This window comes from Plectropomus leopardus, chromosome 17 (genome assembly GCF_008729295.1).
Source record: "Plectropomus leopardus isolate mb chromosome 17, YSFRI_Pleo_2.0, whole genome shotgun sequence".
In the NCBI taxonomy this organism is placed as follows: domain Eukaryota; kingdom Metazoa; phylum Chordata; class Actinopteri; order Perciformes; family Serranidae; genus Plectropomus; species Plectropomus leopardus.
The window spans coordinates 19,158,402-19,179,440 of NC_056479.1; the positions used below are offsets into that span (position 1 = coordinate 19,158,402).

Sequence of the window (21,039 nt, forward strand, 5' to 3'; positions counted from 1 at the left end):
CAGCATTTTTACCCTTTCAAATAAACTTCAATTTGAATCTACTGAATACCAGATTTTTACTTTTTCTGGGACAGTTCTAGACAACACAAAAACCATGTTGTTTTTTTTACACTTTGCCTCCATCTTTAAAAAAAAATGTAGGTGCTGCTACAACAACAAATTCCCAATGAGCCTCTGTGACTCTAAAAAGCCACAAGTGTCTTAAAAGTCCTTGGGTCAAAGCTGCACATATTTTTCTCCCGGAAAAACAACAAACTCACAGTTATATTTTTAAGATGTATCTTCTTCTTGAAAGGAAGTAAACTCATGGCCTTATGACCCCGTGTGACCCTGTAGTAACCTTTGCGCTGGCTTCTTACTGTGTTGAGCGACCTCTCAGCAGGGTGAAGAAGAAACCTGATCATAGTCAGGGCATTTGAGGAGAGCGGGGTAGCTGGCATTCATCTGGAGTGAAGCTTCACTCGAGATATCAGAAGGACTTCTGCCCCGCGACCAGGCCTCTGGGTGGAGGAACTGGCCTGAGTGGTCGGAGCAGTTGCTGAGACGGGGGCGGTAGAAACTGGGGTGACGAGGCGGGTAGATCTCCTCTGCTGTGTAGCGCTTCATGAACAGGTAGACAGACATGACGCCTGCACTCTGCAGTGAATAGAGGGAGTACATTACATTGGAATAAATTCAATGGATTAAAGTAAATGAAAGTGATAATGACCTCACATTGTACAAAACTGTTATTAACCCTTTGAAACCTGAGCAAGTTGTCTTGATTTCTTTCAAAAACATGGAAAAAAGTTGGCGAGCAACTTAACAAGAAATGCCCCCCAAATAACAAGAAATTTACAGGAAAATTACCTGAAAATGAGAAAAAAGTAAAAAAAAAAACAAAAAACAAAAAGCATAAAAAAAACTTGAACTTGCCTTGTAACCTTTCACCATTTTTTTGCAATTTACGGGACATTTTTTTGCTGACTTGCTCATTATATTTTCCCCCATATTTTCAAAAGAAATCCAACATTTTTGTTTTAGGTTTCTGAGGGTTAAATGCTTGTGAAAGGCGTCTGATTGCAGCATGGGAAAACTGTGGTCGATTTAGGTGTTAGAGGGTTAAAACAGCTCTTAACTGAATGTTTTCACTAGTTTATTTGTGATTATGTTAGTTACCTTACACCACAATGGCACCAATAGCTAATTATTGATATTAACAACAATTAAGCATATGAACAGTACAACTGCAACACATGAATGTAATGTTGCAGTTTCTCTCTAGAGGGCAGTGAACACTCATGATTGTAATTACATTCCTACAGCCATTAAGAGCAAAGGCAGACTCAATACTATATTAACGGAAACTTTACCCTCAAAATGATCAGTTATATATCTATTACTCCCTTGTGTAACATTGAATTCATTTGTGAATTCTCGCATGCCTTCACGGTGAATGGAGAATCCAAAAAAGAGAACATTCTTGAGAAATTTAAGTTATAAAGGTCCGCGTTTAACAACAGCAAAACTATCTCAAAACATGTGTTGACAAACTCTCACACAACTCGCACAGTATAATCCAAGTCTTTTATTTAGCTGTATGTGCAGTACTTCCCAAACCTCCATAACCAGACAGTGCTCTCAGACAGGGAACTGAACTAAAGTGAAACTTATATATGCTCTCTTCAAACACCAACACCATTAACAAAAACAGTAGAGCTGCTGGTCTACAACTGCCTTGACCAGTTAGTTTGTATGTGTTATTGTGCAACTTTGGTGAATCCAAAGTATAATCCTTCAAAACACCAAATTCAAAATTGTTTTTTGAAGCACTTCTGCTAGTGAGTGATTGATATACAAAAGGTCTTTATCAAAGCAGCGCCAAAAAGCTGTAAAAATCAATTGTATTCAGTTTCTCACCTCAGTGAGCAGGAAAGATATGGCAGCAAAGGCAAAGGACCAGCCGTACTTGTATGTAAAATAGGCCTCACTGCTCTTAGTCCTGTTCAGCATTTCATCATTTATACTGGAGATGTACAGCACCAGACCCACCACCAGAGCCAGGCCTGAGAGACGAAGAAATAGATATTGAATCCAGGGTTGGACAAACAAGAGAAGGAAAGAGAACAGAAATATGACCAGAGATAAGAGAGGACAGAAGATCTGTGTACCTGAGAGGATAAAAAAGATCCCAGAGACAAACGCTAGGATAGTGCGGTGAGGCCGGACATGGCCGATGTTGTTAAGGACGAAGCCGATGAACATGAAGAAGAGGCTCACCAGAGGGAATGGAGTGGCTGAGCGGATCATTTCTGAGGAAAGGAAGAGGAGGAAAGCTGCTATTTCACCACAAAATATACAACAGATGGGTGTGAACATTCAACCTGCTCTCACTCTTAACCCTTCAAATACAGACATTTGATTGGTGGCCCTCAGTTTCATTAACCAAGGTACCGAAACACACTTTAGCTGTGGTATTAGACACTTCGGGCGAGCTTTTTACTGTGACTTACCATTGGACTGATTCTATAGTAAAGCCTTGAAACTTAGTCACACTGAAGGACTTTTGAGCTACTCTGTAAAAAGGAAACAAGTTTTTGCCACAAAAATTTGTCTGGTTCATTAGATAAACCACCTCAAGACAACACCTTCAGATATTAAGCCTAAGGTTACTCACTAAGCACATTGACTGTGGACTCAGAAGTCAACTGGATGTTCATGGGCATGATGTAGGCAATGGTGAAGCATCGACCAGACTCCTCACCTCAAGTGGAAAGAGACAAAAATGTTAAGACAAGGCTTAAATTAAGAATAGAACAGTCGAATGCCAAAAGAAAAACTCATTGACAAAACAAAAAAGACAAAAACGGATATACAATAAGTTCAAAAAGGTAGCCCAAATGTCACATTATAGCTTGTCTCAAAAAGTAATTTAAAATAATGATGAAACAGTTATAGTATAGTATGTCATAAAAAAGTCTTTGTATACAGTGTCATACAAATTTTCATGGTACATTATGTCATGAAATAATTCATTAAAAAAAATTTAAAAAAAGGCACAGCCTACTATGAAATAAAAATCATCAAAAATCATTACAAAACTAATTTCGTCCCTGGATTATCCAGGGACTTTGTCATCCAGACTGGATAGTATGTATAACAATTTTCAAAATAGCATAAAAAAGTCATAGTATAGTTTGTGGAGCAAAATATGGAAAATATGGAAAACTCATAGTAGCCTACACAATGCAATACATAAATAGCATCAAAAATTCATTACATTTTATGTCATCCAAAATAGCATGACAAAGTAAAGTGTGATATACTGTCCTAAATAGCAAAAATACATAATTGTATAGTATGTCATCCAAAACAGGATAAAAAAGTTATAGTTATATCAACTCCAATGTTATACATTTATATCCAGACCTATGTTTTTTTTTTTTTTTTTTAATGGGACAAGCATAAACTGTAGTAACTCAGACAGACCCCGCCTACTGCGCATGTCAGTGAGAGGCGGCTAGCGTCAAGCGCATGCTATGGAACGCCAGATATTGCTCCGACTGTTAACTTTCCGGAACTTTTTGGACCATTAGCTTAGCGGACCCTTATCTTTCTGGACGTTAGCTAGGTGGACCATTACCTTTCTGGAACTTTCTCGACCATTAGCTCGGCGTACTGTTCAATTCAGGAACTTTCTGGACCATTAGCTCGGCGGACCCTTATCTTTCTGGACGTTAGCTAGGTGGACCATTACCTTTCTGGAACTTTCTGGACCATTAACTCGGTGGAACGTTAACTTGCTAACATTCTGGACCGCTAACATTCTAAAGGAATCCTTCTCGTTCGGTGAGTATTTCAGAAGTGCAGTGTTTAAATTAACGAATTACAATAGTAACGCCGTTACAGTAATGCATTACTTTTTGCTCTAACGCAGTAATGCAACGCATTACTAATAACATTTCGGCCATATTACACCTGTTACAATGCAAGTAAAGCGCGTTACAACGCATTTTAGCTCCGCGAGACATTCAAGCACTGAAACAATCCAAGAGTATTTCCTGTTGCTGAAATTGGATGGTTGAGATGACTGCAGAGATGGATTCCACATTTGCCAGATACTTTTATTCCCACTATTTTCAGTTTATCAAATAAAGTAATACGGAATCATCCCGTATTTAAAATTAAATTGTGCTATTCCCTATTAAATCAATACAGGACGTAATGTGTCCTGTATTTCTGTACACATCCTACTCTAACTCATGAACTATGATTACACATAATGACATATATTTGTGTGTTTTAAAAAAATCTGTTTTAATTTTTCTTTATATATGTATTTTAGTGAATATTTCCTTTTTGTTTTTGTGTTCAGCTGACATGGTGGGGGGATTCATTCATTTAAAGTGTCTTTTAATTGTACATAGTTTTAAATAGACACATTTTGTTTGTTATATCAAGAAATGTTTTGTAAGTACTTCTTTATCAGTTGTCTGGTTTTAAGAGAAAAAAAACCCAACCTCATTATCAACCATGAATTTATGATTATACATTTATTGTGTTACAAATGTTATTATAATATTGTCAGTAAATTTGGGCAAAACACAGTAATCGCTTATCTTGTGCGAATACGCTCCATGAAACACAGATGTAGGGAGGTATTTTTGACATAACATTAGGTCTCTAGGTAATAATAGTCTGGTGCGAATAGGCCTTATTATGTCTGTGTTGTGTTTTTGGCAGCTGTGCCATGACTATCCCTCTATATCTCATTATTCTTTGTCTTTCTACCAGTACACACTCTATAACATGGTCCATGCTGGACTTCTGGACTCCAACCCAGCACCCTCTGGTTCCCACTCCAGACTAAGCTACTGCTGCCAAACTAGATCTGCGAATAGTAAGGGCCATTTTTATTTTCTTTAAGTCTGAGTTGTGGTTTTGGTTGGCCGCTATGCTGACTGATCTCTCTCATCTCTGTAACTATCCCTTATCTCTTTTACCTCTCTATCACTCTGTCTATCTCTATTCCTAATCCCTCTTTATCTATATGGCCGCCGTGCCCTGAATATCTCTTTATATCTCCTCTCTATCTCTCTATCTCTGCTGTGAGATATAAGTGTCATTTACATTTTGCCACCTTAGAATTCTGAGTTTCTATCTGCGTTCTGAGACATTGAGCTTCAAAGTTTTGCATTCCAAATAGCAAAAATTACAAAATTAAATCTGTTTTGTTTTTAAAAAAAAAGTCCAAAAAATACATATAACTTTTATGAAAAACCTCACATAACGTTAATGTGTTGTCACAGAATAAGAATAATAACTTTTAAAAAAAGCCAGATTGAACCACATGCTGAGGTGGCGATTTGTGTTGTTTGGTTGATTTGATTTGATTATCTGTCATGGCTGCCGTGCCATGACTGTCTGTTGTCTATCTGCTTGGATCTATTAGTTAAATCTATACGATACAATAATGGTCTAAATTGAAAATTACACTCTGATACTAATATTTATTACACACACACACATGCACACACAGGCCCTATAGACATGCATTAGTTGTAGATAGATGTTAGACTGATGGAGCTGACACATACTCAGTGCTCCAAGCCGTTAGAGCTTCAGTGCCTTGCTCAAGGGCACTATCCTCCATTTTCCACGTCAAGTCCCTGCAGACTAAGCTATTGCCGCCCAGTAAGGTCTACAAAAAGTAAGTGCCATTTTTATTTTCCATGTTTGTGTGGTGTTTTTGGCTGGCTGCCATTCTGACTGATCTGTTTTATCTGTCATGGCCGCCGTGCTGACATATGTGTTTGGTTATCTTTAAAGGCCACTGTGCCATTACTATCCCTCCATATATCACCATACAGTGTCTTTCCCTCATCTTTCCAACTACATCTCTATTTATCTCTATCTCTGACTCATCTCTCTTGCCTCTCACATAAGATATATAGTGTTTGTAATTTCTTAAAATCTGCTTTTTGGTTGGCCGCTGTGCTGACTTATCTCTTGGAGTGATCTTGTATGGCCACAATGCCATGACTGTCTGTCATGCTTTTGTATTTTTTATTTTAGCTTGAATCAATATTGACACAGAAATATATTTTTAATTATTAATCCCTCAATAGGGATATTTGTTTTTTTCACTCTTGCAGTCTTTACATACACATATACACCAAAAATACACACATTGACGCACAGGACCTGTAGGCAAGCGAGATAGAGCTGCTACATAGTGAGCGCTTCAAGCAAGTAGGGCATTTGTTCTTTTTGGTTTTCATCATAAGCTGTCTGTGTGTTCCAATACCCATACTACCATACTGCACTGTCAGAAAAAGGGGTACGGTTGGGGTACATTCATGTTTGTGTTGTGTTTTTGGTTGGCCGCCGTGCTGACTGTTCTGTTTGATTATCTATCATGGCTGCTGTGCTGACATGTCTGTTTGGTTATCTTTAATGGCCGCTGTGCCATGAATATCCCTACATATATAACCCTACAATGTCTTTCCCTCATCTTTCTAACTATATCTCTATCTCTGGCTCATCTCTATTGCTTCTCACATAAGATATATAGTGTTTTTATTTTCTCAAAATCTGGCATGTGTTTTTGGTTGGCAGCTGTGCCGACTTATCTCTTGGAATGATCTTGTATGGCTACTGTGCCATGACTGTCATACTTCTATTTTTTTTTTTTTTTTAGCTTGAATCAATATTGATACAATAATACCCATGCTACCATACTGCACTGTCAGAAAGAGGGGTACAGCTGCTGTACATTTATGCGCTTTAAGGTACTGCTGTTGATGTAGAGTCAAAGGGTCATAGTTCGTCCATAAGATACTATCATGTACTTTTTCTAGGTTGAAAGGGTACATATAAGTACCAAACTGAAAAAAAGGTACATGTCTGTACCATTTTTTCAACATTTAGGGGTACAAAATACGGAGATGTCAGTCTGTGACCAAAATGTTGGGAGATGGAATGGTCATTGTGCAAGGAAAATTGTGAATTTCAGTTAGTGTATCTATATAAAAAAAGTTATTATTATTATTATTATTATTATTATTATTATTATTATTATTATTATTTATTATTATTCTGTCTATTAAGTCTAGGTTCTGTGGTGGGGAACAGTGTCTATTTTATTAATGCTAGTGAACTTAGGAAAACTCAGCAATGTAGTGAACGGACATTTGATTTCTATCGAAAAACAAACACAAAAAAAACAAAAAACAAAAACACTCTTACACACTTGCAGTAGCCTGTGGGTCTGCCATTAAGTTGGATAAAATTTGAGGACCAATAGGGCTACTAGGAACAAACAAACCAAGGAACAAACTTGGAATCAAGAAACAGGTGAAACAAATCAGCAAGGGGGTGACAGTTACTAAGGTGAGAAAACACAATGAGAAATCATCTGTGGCTAGACACTTCAATAATGCAAAACACAGCTTGGGTGAACTGCAATTCATGGGTATAGAGACAGTGAAGATGCCACAGAAAGGCAGCAACAGAGACAGAATTCTTCTCCAAAGAAAAAGACATACTGGACCCTTACACCCTCATTCCTAATGGTTTAAATGAGGAGCTTTAATTTTGTTTGCTTTTTATAAAATCATACTCTTGTTTATCCAGTAAACATTTTATATTTATGATGTTAAAGTGTGCATTGATAAATTACTGTGATTCTGTGCTTGGGAAAAACATTGGCTCCCCCTGCTGGGATACACTGTTTATGTTTTTATGTGGTGACTTTTAGTTAACTCCACCCGTGGGCTTCCTTTGTAACATCCCTGATCAACACGCTGTGGCAGTGTGGCAGTTTAAAAAATTATAAAAATAATATCTACTTTGAGGATTCAGCGCCCAGTCTCAGAAAGTTTAAATGTAAATGAGTGCATAGTGTCTGATTTTTACAAGGGGAAAAAAGCCCCCCCAAAAAACAAGGTCCCAGAGATAGGACTACAAACAAAAACCTAGGATCATGACACATGATATAAGCAATTATTTCTAATGTATTTAATCGCCTAGATTTTACCAAATTAGGTTACTGTATTCTATTTTTTTTTTAAATTTAGCTTAGACCTCCCTCCTTCAGACCTTGATGCCTGGTTCCCCTTTTAATTTTTCATTATTTTTTTTCTTTTTTTCCCCCACATAAGTGTGACTTACATCACATCCTGCAAAGACAGCTACAGTCATCATTATCACTTCAGCATCGTCACATACACAGACACCAGCTGGAGTCATGCACCAGCTAATTTTGCTGCAGGATGAGATGACATCTGTCTCTGAGGACCTTGAGGTGCCAGTTTGTGTGTATAATTATGTTGCAGGACTTATTTTACTCTGAATGCACCTTGTTTTATAGTGTGTGATTAAAACAGCAAAAAAAACCCAGAAAAAAATACAAATACCTTATTTCTGTGTTGCTCTGTTCTCTCACACTGACTCTTGTACTCCACACTCACTTTCTCTCTCTCTCTCTCTCTCTCTCTCTCTCACACACACACACACACACACACACACACACACACACACACACACTGATGTAGGAATTATGAATGTCATTCTGTGTGAATGCCAAAGCTGGCTGATGCAGTGATGATATATCTCACTTGTGGTGCCACGTTTAGACGCTGCACTCTAAAAAAAGTAACATCCTCGAACAAAGATAATTCCCCTCTAAACACCATTTCATACATCTGTGTCACCATCCTGATTTACACATGATAAACTGCTGAATTACTAGAACACAGAGAACCCACACACCCTCAGACTCATTACTCACCGGCCAGGAAGCAGACTCTCCAGAGGCCGGAGTGCAGCGAGGTCTTGATGTCGAGGCTCTGGTTCAGAGGCATAATGACGCCCTCCTCCAGGTACAGCCAGTAGTCGGTGCTGACCGCCATTCCAAGCAGCCCCAGGCCGCTGATTGCAAAGACGCTGCTCAGCAATGTCAGGGCCTTCCTGCTGCACGCGCGCTCATGGCGACAACTGTGGAAGCTTCCAGTGGTGGTGGTTAAAATTAGGAAAATTTCAAGAAGCAATCTGCAGGAGAAGAAAGGGGGGAAAAGGCAGGTCTTACTGCTGGTAGAAAATTAGAGGAAGTTGGATGTGGAGACCCAGTGTGTTCTTTATCAAATAAAGACATACACAAGACATAATGAAATAAAAATTAATAAATAAAAATAAAATAGAGGTAATAGAACCACAAAAAACCTCTGCCCGAGGATCTCAAACTATGCAAGGGTTCATAAGGGATCTGAAATATAATCTGGGCCACGTCGTGAAGAGCCTGTAAGGTCATCAATAAGATCGTAAAAATCAATCCTAAAACAAACAGGAAGCCGATGAGGCTAAAACTGGTGTGATGAGATTGTACTTCTTGGTTCTGGTTAAAGCCTAACAGCTGTGTCCTGTACGATATGTAGTCATTACAAGAGCTTTCAATAATAAGGGCAATAAAAATTACAATCATGAACCACAGTTTCTCCATCACTAAAAGTTAAAATAGATATTATTGTTGCATTATTTCTGAGTTGATAGAAACATTATCTTCAGGAAACCTCACTTCATATGGAATGAAACGCCACTATTTTAACTCCTGCCTGGTTTTTGCTGCAAAAAAGTCATACTCAGCAAATAGAGGTCTCCCCGCTTCATTCATCTCTTGCTAAACAAACAAACCCACGTTTAGAGTGTAATGTGCACCATGCAAACAATATATTAGAAAAAACATCTCTGTGCTGAATTTCTTGTCTATTTAGATCATTAATGAGCAGCGTTCAGACACGTTGTTATGTAAGTAAACAAATTCACAACAAAAATCCCCAACAATGTGTGTTTTATGTAATCACCTCATTTAATTTAATGACAGTCACAGGGCCTTGGAGGTGTGTGTGGTGGTCTGAGAATTCACCAGAGAAAAAAGGAAAGGAGGGGAAGAGGGTGCATGTGAGAGGATGATCTGTGGACAGAGAGGATGAGGAGGGAGAAGCTTCATCTCTTTCTCTACATGATGTGTTGGAGTGTTTTTCTGACAAAGCTGGAAAGATTCATGAGGAAATCTACTCATCATGATGAAGCAGCTCATGAAATGTCAGGGCAGCTAAGTTACTGGAGGAATCGATAACATCTTTGTTTGGTTGTCGTGCAGGTAGATTGAAATCAATCAGAATGCATTTGTAAACAGTATGGACATTTTTCCACTTAAATTTGTCATATTTTCAATCTTTGACCTCTCCACGTCCTCTCCAACATTAAAGTGTTATAGCCTAAAAAGAAATTCTAATTCAGTCCATGTCAACGCTAACTCTGGCCAACCCGCCACAAAAAGAATAAAGTGTGATTCAATAATTAAGCTGTTTGAGCCTCCAGACTGAAGGACATTAAACGTGTTACTGTGAATACAAATGCTCACATTATTTGAAATCCAAGACTGGATTTTGACATTTTACAGCTGTGACTCCGAGCAAAATCCCTCAAAAGGGTTAGACATTCATAAAAGCATTCATAAGTCAGTGACAGTGGGAATTTTCCAGACTGATCACATGGTAAGACATCATGTGCAGTGACAGGGTGATAATTTAAATCCCTTTGAGCGCACATATGAATGATCTATAGATAGTGACAGAGAGAGGAATCAGCTTGAGGGCATACTTGCAGTGAGAGGCTATTTGAATGGTTGCTTGTATTAAGATAATAAAATCAGACTTGGTTTTAGACTAAATTTGTGCATCAATCTTAAAATGACCCTCCACTGTACTTGAAGTACAGTATTTATTTGTTCCAAGACAATCAGGAATAAAATGACTGAAAGAAAGCCCTGCCAGAGGGTTTGAAAGGTCAGAAATTATTCACATAAACAATCCAAAAATCTGCTTGTCCACCTGCAAGGTCACCTCTCTCACTCTGAAGAGGCCAATAGCTCGGTTCTTTTCATATCCACTTCCTTTCTTGTTGTCGGTCCTTATCAGCACTATGTTTTTTTAACCTTTCTTGCTAAATAGTGACAGTCTGCTGGATGCGCCACAGCAGCATGGATCGCATACTGAACAGGCCTATCATGCACAGGCCCAGGGCCTAAAGTGTCAGGGGCCCCTGTCACTTTCACCTGCAAATTTTTCACTTAAACTAACATATAGCTACAAGACAGACATATGCAAACATACTCAGTCTTCACTACAAAGAGACAAAAAATTGCTATAAGGAATGCAATACAGCTGTAAAGAGACAAAAAAGACTCACAATGACTACAAGAAGGGGCAAATTAATCACAAATAGACACAAAATGACTACAAAGAGACCCTAAATGGTTACACAGAGATGCAAAACATTTCCAAAGAGACCCAAAATGACTACAAAGAGACACAAAATGGTTACAAATAGATGCAAAACAGCTCAAAGGGACACAAAATGACTACAACAGGATGCATAATGACTACAAAGTGACAAAGTGATGACAAAGAGACAAAATGACTAACAAAAGACAAAATTACTACAAAGAGATGCAAAATGATTACAGAGATGCAAACAAATACAGACTCAAAATTACCAAAGAAACTGACTTAAAATCTAAAATCTAAAAGACTCACAAAACCACAGCGAGATGTGTAACAGCTACAAAGAAATGCAAAACAACAAGAAGAAGAGGCTGAACAACTATAAAGTCTTTTTATCTTTCTCCTGTTTAGGAGAGGTGGTAGGGCCCTCTGCATGTCTGTGCCCAGGAGCCCATTGCCTCCTAATCCACCCATACTCAGCAGTGTTATTTCTGCTAAATATATTTGCTTTACAATTGTCCAAAATTGAGAAAAAGCCAGGTGGGAAAACTGGACATGAAAATCATGAATATTTGATTTGATATAAACCTAGAAAAGTTGTCAAGTGTGCGGAGGGCTGCACTTCCCAGTAAAACGATCATCAATGATGAATCAAGTCATTATTATTGTGTAAACACAGTGAGATTTGTGGGTGATGACTATAAGTATATTAAGTTGCGACTATAGAGCCCTTCTTCACATGTAAATCACCACACCAGACTCCAAACCTTTTTGCTTTTGGTTTTCACTCTTTGCCAAGTTTGTCCGTTGTATAAAATGAATGGCCGACTTTTAATATGAAGAAAATTAGATGAAAACAAAAGAAAAATAGTTTAGGCCCCTTTTCCTCCTCACAATATAAAATAAAATAGACTATCTAGACTATATCTAGACTGTCCTTGGTGCTGAAATGTTCCAACATCAATCATACATTTGTACAGTGACCTCCTATAGTAACCTTTCTGCAAATGAGCAGGCTATTGGATAAAATGAACAGTTGTTTTCCAAGGGGGCATTTGTGACTGTCATTGAAAATACTAGTGTAGTTTTCGTGACATGTCAATGTCAACCCTACATTAGACTTACAGTGCATCCATGCAATGGTATGTTTTGTGGCAGTATCCAGTGTGCTAAGGTAAGCAAAATGTTCAGCTAATATAGTGCAACTGACAGGAATATTAGTTTATATTTTGATATGTAACAGTATAGCTTAAGCCTATATCAGAGTGTCTGTGTATACAGAACAGGAAACTGTAACAAGTGAGACTTAAAACAAAGCCTCAATGAACTGCAACAAACATCATCATCAAACATACAACCCAGCAGAATAAAAGGTGTTTGAAAATATGCAAATACAACATGCAAACACTTAATTTACATGATAAATAATTTGTGTTTGTTCTTACCTGTTGGTAAACTGTCCAGTCTCAGTGCTGTGTTTCCTGCACTTGGAGCAACTACTGTGCTGAAAGTTAAAATCCTGCAGAGACAGACTGTGTAAACATGCGCAGCTCTCCAACAATTTGGTTGAAAATTCCTTGAGAAAACTGTAAAGAGAGACGATGCAGCGGTGCTTCAGTGCAACAATGTACAACAGAACAAACTGAGTCAGACAGATGCCTGGTGCTGCAGCTCTACTGGCTGAATGCAAATACAGAGAGAGCGAGAGAGGGAGAGTGAGAGAGAAAGAGTGGGAGAGAGAGAGGGAGAGAGAGAGCATGCGCACGCATGAAGTATTTCAGTACCAAGGACAGGTCCACTCAGCTCTGGCAGGAAATGAGGCAGTCGCCTGTTGAAATGATGTATTTCAAATATGCAAAAACTAGATATACTGCCATGCAGGTGAATGCCTTCACGCACCAGTCAAGTTGCACATACAGTTTACATCCATCCATTACAAACATGGATATTTGCACACAGAAGAGCTATACAATGAGCACAGTTTTAAGGTGGTTCTTGATAGTTCTTGAGCTATGGCCAAAACCATGTTGCATGAGGTCACCATGACCTCGATCTTTGACCTTCAACAACCGGATCAGTTCATTCTTGAGTCCAAGTCTACATTTATGCCAAATTTGAGGAAACTCTCTCAAGTTCATCTTCAGATATTGCTGAAGACGGATGCAAGGTCACAGTGACCTTGACTTTGGACCTTGACCACCAAAATCTATTCAGTTCACTTTTGAGTCAAAGTGGACGTTTGTGCCAAATTTGAAAATTTGAACATGTTAGATTGAACACTTCCCCTTTCCAAAATAAAACAGAGCAGGTGTATGTTTTTCTAACTTTATTAGTACACAGTATCCATCATACCACAATGAACAGAGGAACAAGAAGAATCAGGTTAACAAAAGCAGGGGCAGTGAAAAGAAACACACACAAACATCCCTGTGGCTCTAATTGTACCTATAGTGGTACTGTACCCTGACTGGCCTGACATCTGATTATCTCTGTCATGGGTCCAAAGTTACGTTTTCTTGTTCTCTTCTCTGATAGATTCTCAATGTGAGACATGTAAACATTCACTTTTCTCTTAAAAATCTCATTTTGGTCCAGATGTGACGGCTGTAACCATCAGTCTATATGCTGAGTAACTAATCAGGGTTTAAGAGCAAATTTGGCAGTTTTATGAAATCATAACATAGTGTGCTGCAGTAGTAGCCTTAAAAAAGGACACAATTGACTGGAGAAGACTCTAGATTGGCACCAGTGAACAAAAAGCCAACAGAAGCATTTTACACATAATAGTCTTCTTTGTAATTTAGCTTTTTAGCCAAACATGACAGGCTACATGACAGTGACCAGGAGGAAACGAAAAAGCGCACTATGCGTGTGTTTGTCTCATTCTGCGCAACAAGGTGGGGGAAACTCCATGCTCCATGATCACTGTATCATGCGGGGGTGTGGGGTGAGGTGTGGTGGGGGGGCTGGAGGGGTGTCTTTCTCATGCTTAGATCAGGCCTCGCCTCACGCATGCACACAATATACGCAAGAAAGGAAATGACAGGTTTCAGGGCTCCAAAATCCTTGTACCGTTACTCGGTTTTTGAATTTGTTACAGAAGCAGTCGGCCCTGAGACGACCAAGGCAAGAGGGCATTCAACCGCACAGTTGGTGCTGCATATTCGCCATGACACTGAGTAGTAGAAAACAATGGATAAGTAGTGGAAATACATATAACAAGGTTTGCTGATACCAAAGCTACCAAAGATTCAGCCATATGTTATATATATATATATATATATATATATATATATATCTATATATATCTATATCTATATATATGTATATATATATATATATATATATATATATATATATATATATATACACACACTCTTCTTATGGGTATTCTAAACATAGAAATGTTCTACGGTAGTAAAAGCACATTCAGTTTGTAGTATAAAATCTGCTCTTTTTGAAACATATTTACAAAAAAAAAGGTGGACATACAATAGAGGGTTCTCTCTGGATGTAAGTTAAGCAGAACATAAAACAGGAACAAAACCTTTTTTTATTTAACAATTAGAAACTTTTTCTTCAGAATAAGACTCTTTAAAACATACAACAATTATATATTAACAGAGTTTATATTGAATACTAAACTTTACAATGATACCAGACGAGTACTGCATCCTAGAGTCTACTGCTCAGACAGAGTCAGAAAAATAAGCATGCAACAGAGATCGGCTTTGTGCATATGGAAATAACATCTTTATACTTTAGAACACTGTCTCTTTGTTCCACAGTTTTCTGACCCTACATACTGAACTCCACTGCACCGATAGCCTGTGACTGTAAGCATAATGTGCTTCTGTGTCTCTATGTTGAGTTAGATATACTGTAGCTCCACGTCCTACAAAACAACACATAGAAACGGCCCCTGTTGTTAAGGGGTTTTAGCGTGTTGGGAGAACATAACAAGTACTTTAAGAACTGCAATAGAAATTTTCCCCACTTCTACTTTGGCACTCATGTAACAGTATACTACCTCTTTTCTTTGTATATAAATATAAAATACACGTGTAGCGGTTCAGAAGTAGATAAAGCCGGGACAGAGCAGAAAATATGTTCCGTTCTTGTCGTGCATTGCAGCTTGTTGCGTAGTAAGATGGGCGAACATGAGAAGGGAAAAACACCTTGCATCTTTAACACAATATCATATAAATGAGAAAGTAACACATTCATACACAACAAAAAAGGCTGCAGGTTTGGATCAACACAGATACAGAATAAAGAACATATAATATGAGATGTTTTGGGGAAATTATGCAAAAAAATATCAGTGCCATGTAGGTTTTCTTCAACACCTTGCTCCCCTCTCCTCAGTCACTTCTGTACACAGATATTGATAAGTAGACAGAACAATGTAAAGGATGATATGAGTCTTTTGACAGCGAGATTGTTTGTTGGAAGGATTCTGTAGTGAGCGACAGTCCATGCTTTTGTGTTTTTTTCCCTTGGCTTTCTCCTCATACCACGCTGTGCAGGGATGGATGGGTGAACTGAGGGTTCATGTAGGAGAAGCCTGCAAACTCGCTCTGGTCGATGTTGGCAATGACCAGCTGGTCTGGAGGGGTCAGCACGGGCTGCGTACGTGTGAAAAACTTGTCAAAGTTTTCTGCTCCTTTGCCGCACTGAAAGAGATTAAAACAATGTCGGATGTGTTATTTTGATCTCTTGACTGCAAAAAAGAGAGAATTCCCACACACTGACCTAGTACTTGCATAAAACTTAATTATTAAGTAAAAGACATCTCGGTCATCAGATCTTCATCAGGTTGAACGTTCTGACGACCAAAATGTTTACTTTATAATAAATTCTTTTTTGATATTAATAGGACATCGTGTGGAAATTCTCCCTTTTCTCATATATGGACAGTTTCTTCCTATACACCTGCACACAAAGTTTGTAAAGGTGTGCATAAGCCTCGCATTCAGATATCTCTGGACTGTAAAAAACTACAAACAGAAACAACAGGTGTGTGTTCTTATGATAGGGCTGCACAATCTCCAAAAAAAATATTGCAAGTGGGAATTGTAATTTTTGTATATTATTTTTTTACTGAAATTATGAAAAAGAGAATGTGATATTTTTTCTGGGGTCTCAACCAAACAAGCAAGTTCCCTTATGTCTGGAATAAGATTTTTGGCCAGGTTATCGCTACAGCACAACAATGCTGCATTATTAATGGTATGTTGTGATCATAGACTGTAAAAAAAATTGACATGGCAACTGTAGTTTGTAGACATGGTTTGTGAACTCGTGTTTTTGAAGCCTTGAGTATGGAATGGCCTGTATTTGGACAAGAGACTGGCGCTGTTAAGGAGTGAGGGGTGGATCTGACTGAGAAGCTGAGGATGCTATCAGCAGAGAGCCTGTCACTCAGTGTGGCCCCGCCCTTAGTTGTACATAACTTTAAGCCTCAATAAATGTAAACGTGACAGTTTACAATACAGTTTAAAATTTGCTTTGGAGACCAAAACCATTTTTTGTACCAGGATGTAAACATGTTTATTTCTGTTCTGAAGCTGGGCATTCTTATATGGGGCTCAGTGGGGATTGACTTGCTTCTGGAGCCAGCCTTTAGTGGCCATTCAGCAAAATGCAGTTTTTGATACTTCTGTGTTTGCTTCATTTTTCAGCCCCTGAGGCTGCATTTTAGTTGTGACAATAGACAGTATAAGACAGTATCATAAAAGATGAACAACATGACAGCTCCCAACAGTGAAGCCAAAACATCTCAATCATACTCTAGCTGCTGGCTGCAGTACAGCTCATGAACCCTGCACCCTCCATGTTAGCGGATGGGACATGGGCCAAACTGAAAACTCAAAGTACACGTCAAATACATTTTTCCCAAAGATGGTTTCTGTCATTTGGAGTAGTGCTTGTCATGCTGATGTTTGTTCAAATGTTTCTTTATCTTTCTAAATTTGGTTTTAATAAGTTATTTGATGCTATAAAAATAGTGTTTTTACATCACGACTGACAGCTGTGTGTGCCACTCGGTGTTGCTCGTAATCAATGACGCTGCTTGCAGTTGGTTGGACAGGTGTTTGGCAGAGAACTTGACAAAGCGGAGACTGGTATTGTGCAAACTCTGGCTCTAAACAATGTCACCAGCACAAGATGGCAGCAGCTGTATGTGGGATATTTTGGCTTCATTTTTTGTACAGGGGGCGTAGGATGGATCACAACCATATACAGTCGATGGTTATAACCCATTTTACCTTTATGAAAAAGTTGCAGCTCCTACAATCTGGTCATTGCACTTGGCAATATTGCAGTTTCGATGACATTCTGATTTAGTGTATAGCCCTAGCTCATGATTAAAAGACATTTCCTTGCGAGTCTTTTAATAGAGAGCTCCCTAATGGTCCCAGAGGGAAGGTGGTGCAGGAAAATGTCGTAGCTCGATGTGTAGCCGGGCAGAAGTTGTAATGAGATTAGGAGCTAACCCTAAGCATCCACAGTGGAGGTCATCAGCATCAGTGTGCAGCTCCGCTTGAGGCTGTCATGTGTCTCCAGCAGCTGAATATATATGCATATTGCCGTGTGTCACGCATAGTATCAGCACGGTCACGACACTTTTCCAAGAAAGCGAGACAAAATCCCTCACACTGAGTAATGCACACCAAAAACAAAACAGTTGTTTACAGTGAATTTCTGCACCCGCTGTTTGTGAACACATTTTCTCAGGAGACATATCAGCATGTCAGGCATTTTCAGCTGCTCTGTAATATCACAGAAGCTATAAAGCCTCAGATGGATCTTTTGTTTGCTAGTCCCCTCGGGCCAATTAATGACGCCGTGTATGAGCTCACAACTGTGATACACCACACAAAGCTGTCTGAATGGATGGATCCGCTTTTAGCAATATTTTCCTTCCCCTCTCTGTGAGTGGAGACAGATACATCCGCTGTGTAACCCTGCATTTATTGTGGCCCTTGTGTGGAAGTAAAGGGAACTCTGCTCTTAGAGAGCTATTTTTAATCCTCAGTGGTGGCTTGTGCGTTGCTTTAGGCACTGTGGGTGGAGAGGGGATGGAGGATGTAGGGGTCCACAAACTGAAAAAGACTGTTTTTGTGTTGATAAGAGGAGGTTTAGGTGACAGCGGGGCTGGTGGCTACAGCTGGGATCCGGCCTCAAGCTCCCCCGGGTGCATAAAACCAATGAAGATGAATGCAGACATACAATACGCACTCATCCATGCATACACACTTGAAGACTCTACAAGGAAGTATTTCAGTTCTTCAACAGTGAAGCATTCAAGGGTAATACAAACAGCTTTTTTCTTTCTAGCAATTTGCTTTTTTTAGCATCACAGGAATGGCAAGAAAACTAAACAGGTGTGTGACAGAAATGAATGACACTACTGAATATTTTATGGTCATTGGCACTGGGCAAGATAACGCCACAGTATATACTGTGAGACACCATAAATTTGTTCACCAACATTTTTTTTCAAAGGAAATGGTGCAAATAAATTAGCAAGATGCTTTATGGCAATTTTTTTATATGACTTATGCATTCATTAAATTAGTTGGATTAGCAAAGAGCAGCAATTCCTGCATGGATATTTCATCTATGAATAGTTTTATTTTTCCATAAAAGATACCATATCTTACACACTATGATAGGGGATGACTAACTCTCTCTCACACACTCTTTCATGACATCACTCACCACTTTGGGTTTGAACGGCGGCTGGATCTCTCTGTTTGCCAGGCGTTCCCAGTCGATGCGTCTGAAAAAGGCCTGCTCCCTGATGTCCCTCTCCCCTTCTGGGCCACAGCCGAGGCGCTTTGACGGGTGCTTGGTCATCAGCTGGTGAAAACAGACAGAAGAGGAGGGATGAGAAGATGTGACAGAGGCAGTTAGCTGCTGGAGGGAAAGAAAAGGTTAAAATAGTGAAGCAAAGAGAAGAGAGAGAGTGTTCTCTGAAACCACTTTAAAAAAAAAATCTTTTCTTCTTGCCTGTCTTTTATTATACTAGCACATTATGCAGACTCAGACTGACACTCATAGGGTTTTCACTCATCCAGCTTAAAGATACTGGCAGGAAATTACGATGCCTTTTCATCTGTTGCTCAAATTCTGATTCAGCAGCTGCTTTTAATTTTGACCATGAATATTTTTTTGCAAATTTGATTTGATGAAAACAATAAAGATGAGGATTATCTCTCCTGTCAGCAGCTCTGAGATGATGAACGATATTGCTCATGGCGGCACGTGGCTACAGGGTGTGATATCATAGTAAATGAAGGCGGGGTAGGATATTAAAAGACTTGATCAGACGGGGCCTGGATATTAATTGAATCTTCTCTGGAGTGTAAATTGACTCTGAAACTCATTTCCTCGTTTGTAAATATTCATGACAGCCATGATGCTGCTTCGCTGTGATGACAAAAGTGATGCCCAGGTATGAGGGGAACGTGCCTGCTGTATGAAGAACCATTTCAAAAGGCCATGGAAATTTATTTTACAATTTTACCAAATTGTACCGACCGTTTTGAAGGAACAACCTGTAAAATTATTTAATACGGCAAAAAAAGGGAACTGGACTGGGTATTTTGTTTGTTAAGAACATTGTTACCTGTTGCCTCCTGATAATGGTATTAGAATCAGCTGCATTAAAAAGACAGCGCTCAAGCAGCAACTTTTTAGTGCCAGAAAGTGACTGTGCTGTGATATTTGTAGCATTTTCTGTTGTATTGTGGTACTTGCAGTGCATTATCCAAAAGCTGTCTTCAAATTGATGAAGATGTGCATGTGTTTTCTTAAGCTGCCGTGCATTTACCCCTGTTGGCCGTCGCAGATATGCCTCATAAAACGCTGTATTGCCCTCTTAAAAGCACTTACTCCCTTGCAGATGGACACCGCTTCTTTAGACATGGACTTGGGATAGGATACGTTGTGCTCCATGATGGACTGGAAGAGCTCGTCTTCATCCTCTCCGTCAAACGGAGGCTGAAGAGAAAGACAAACAGTGTAACAGCTCAGGGCATATTCTGTGAAAGCTGCCAAGATACTGAGGTGACAATATTAGCATGTGAAGGTGAGCTGAGTAGTGGGAGCAGGTGTGTTACACGTCTCTCATGAAATTATAGATATTTAAGATAGTGGTCTAATGGGTGGTATTGTATGTACACAAATAAGATCAAAACCTTATCTAGTTCTATATAGGTATTAAACTTCTATGCATGTGCATCACAATATTCACTCTTGTGAAGTCAGAAACAAACAGCAAATCCGGTAATAACTGTTATTTTGTGTTTGTGTTTATATGTGTGGTTCATCTTCAGTAAGAAAAATATCCTCTGCTACACTGTTGCTTGGAAACTGGAAACCTTAAGACGTACTCTTCCTTTAAGTGCCTCAATATTTCACTGGTCAGTCAAGATAACGTTTTTTGTGTGGTTTCTTATCCTAAGGACACACATTGTCCACAGTTTATAATCACTGACGCGGGAGTCAGACAGTGGCAAAATAATGATTCACAGTCTTCCTAAAATGTTGCTTTTCTTTATGGTAGTACATGATTGATGAAAATGTGTTTTCAGTTTTAGCAGAAGCCCGGAAAAGTCCATTTGAAAACAACCATTTGTTATTACACTTGCTTTGGGGACTTTTTAAAATTGGAAAAATTGATTTTACTCACTTGACTAACAAAAAATACTGCAAAAGTAAGGTATGAAAACCTCTTTTTTGGCATTTTATGCAAACTACTTGT

At 38.9% G+C, this 21,039-nt stretch overlaps 2 protein-coding genes across 2 annotated transcripts in view; both read right to left on the reverse strand.

Annotated features, from left to right (window-relative positions):
• Positions 1-375: 375 nt before the first annotated feature.
• LOC121956265 (voltage-dependent calcium channel gamma-5 subunit-like) lies at positions 376-9,558 on the reverse strand. The gene is made up of 6 exons (XM_042504399.1): positions 9,554-9,558; positions 8,771-9,030; positions 2,657-2,743; positions 2,151-2,291; positions 1,900-2,045; positions 376-636 (listed from the first exon to the last, which is right to left on the reverse strand). Exons 1-6 carry the CDS (start codon positions 9,556-9,558, stop codon positions 376-378), a joined length of 900 nt encoding a protein of 299 aa, XP_042360333.1.
• A 5,892-nt stretch (positions 9,559-15,450) lies between these two features.
• prkcab (protein kinase C, alpha, b) overlaps positions 15,451-21,039 on the reverse strand; it is a 120,889-nt gene continuing 115,300 nt past the window's right edge. The window contains exons 16-18 of the mRNA XM_042505154.1: positions 20,169-20,276; positions 18,993-19,133; positions 15,451-15,940 (exon numbers count right to left, since the gene is read on the reverse strand). Coding sequence (XP_042361088.1) covers positions 15,776-15,940; positions 18,993-19,133; positions 20,169-20,276 — 414 coding nt within the window. The 3' untranslated portion in view covers positions 15,451-15,775. The remainder of the gene's footprint in view (positions 15,941-18,992; positions 19,134-20,168; positions 20,277-21,039) is intronic.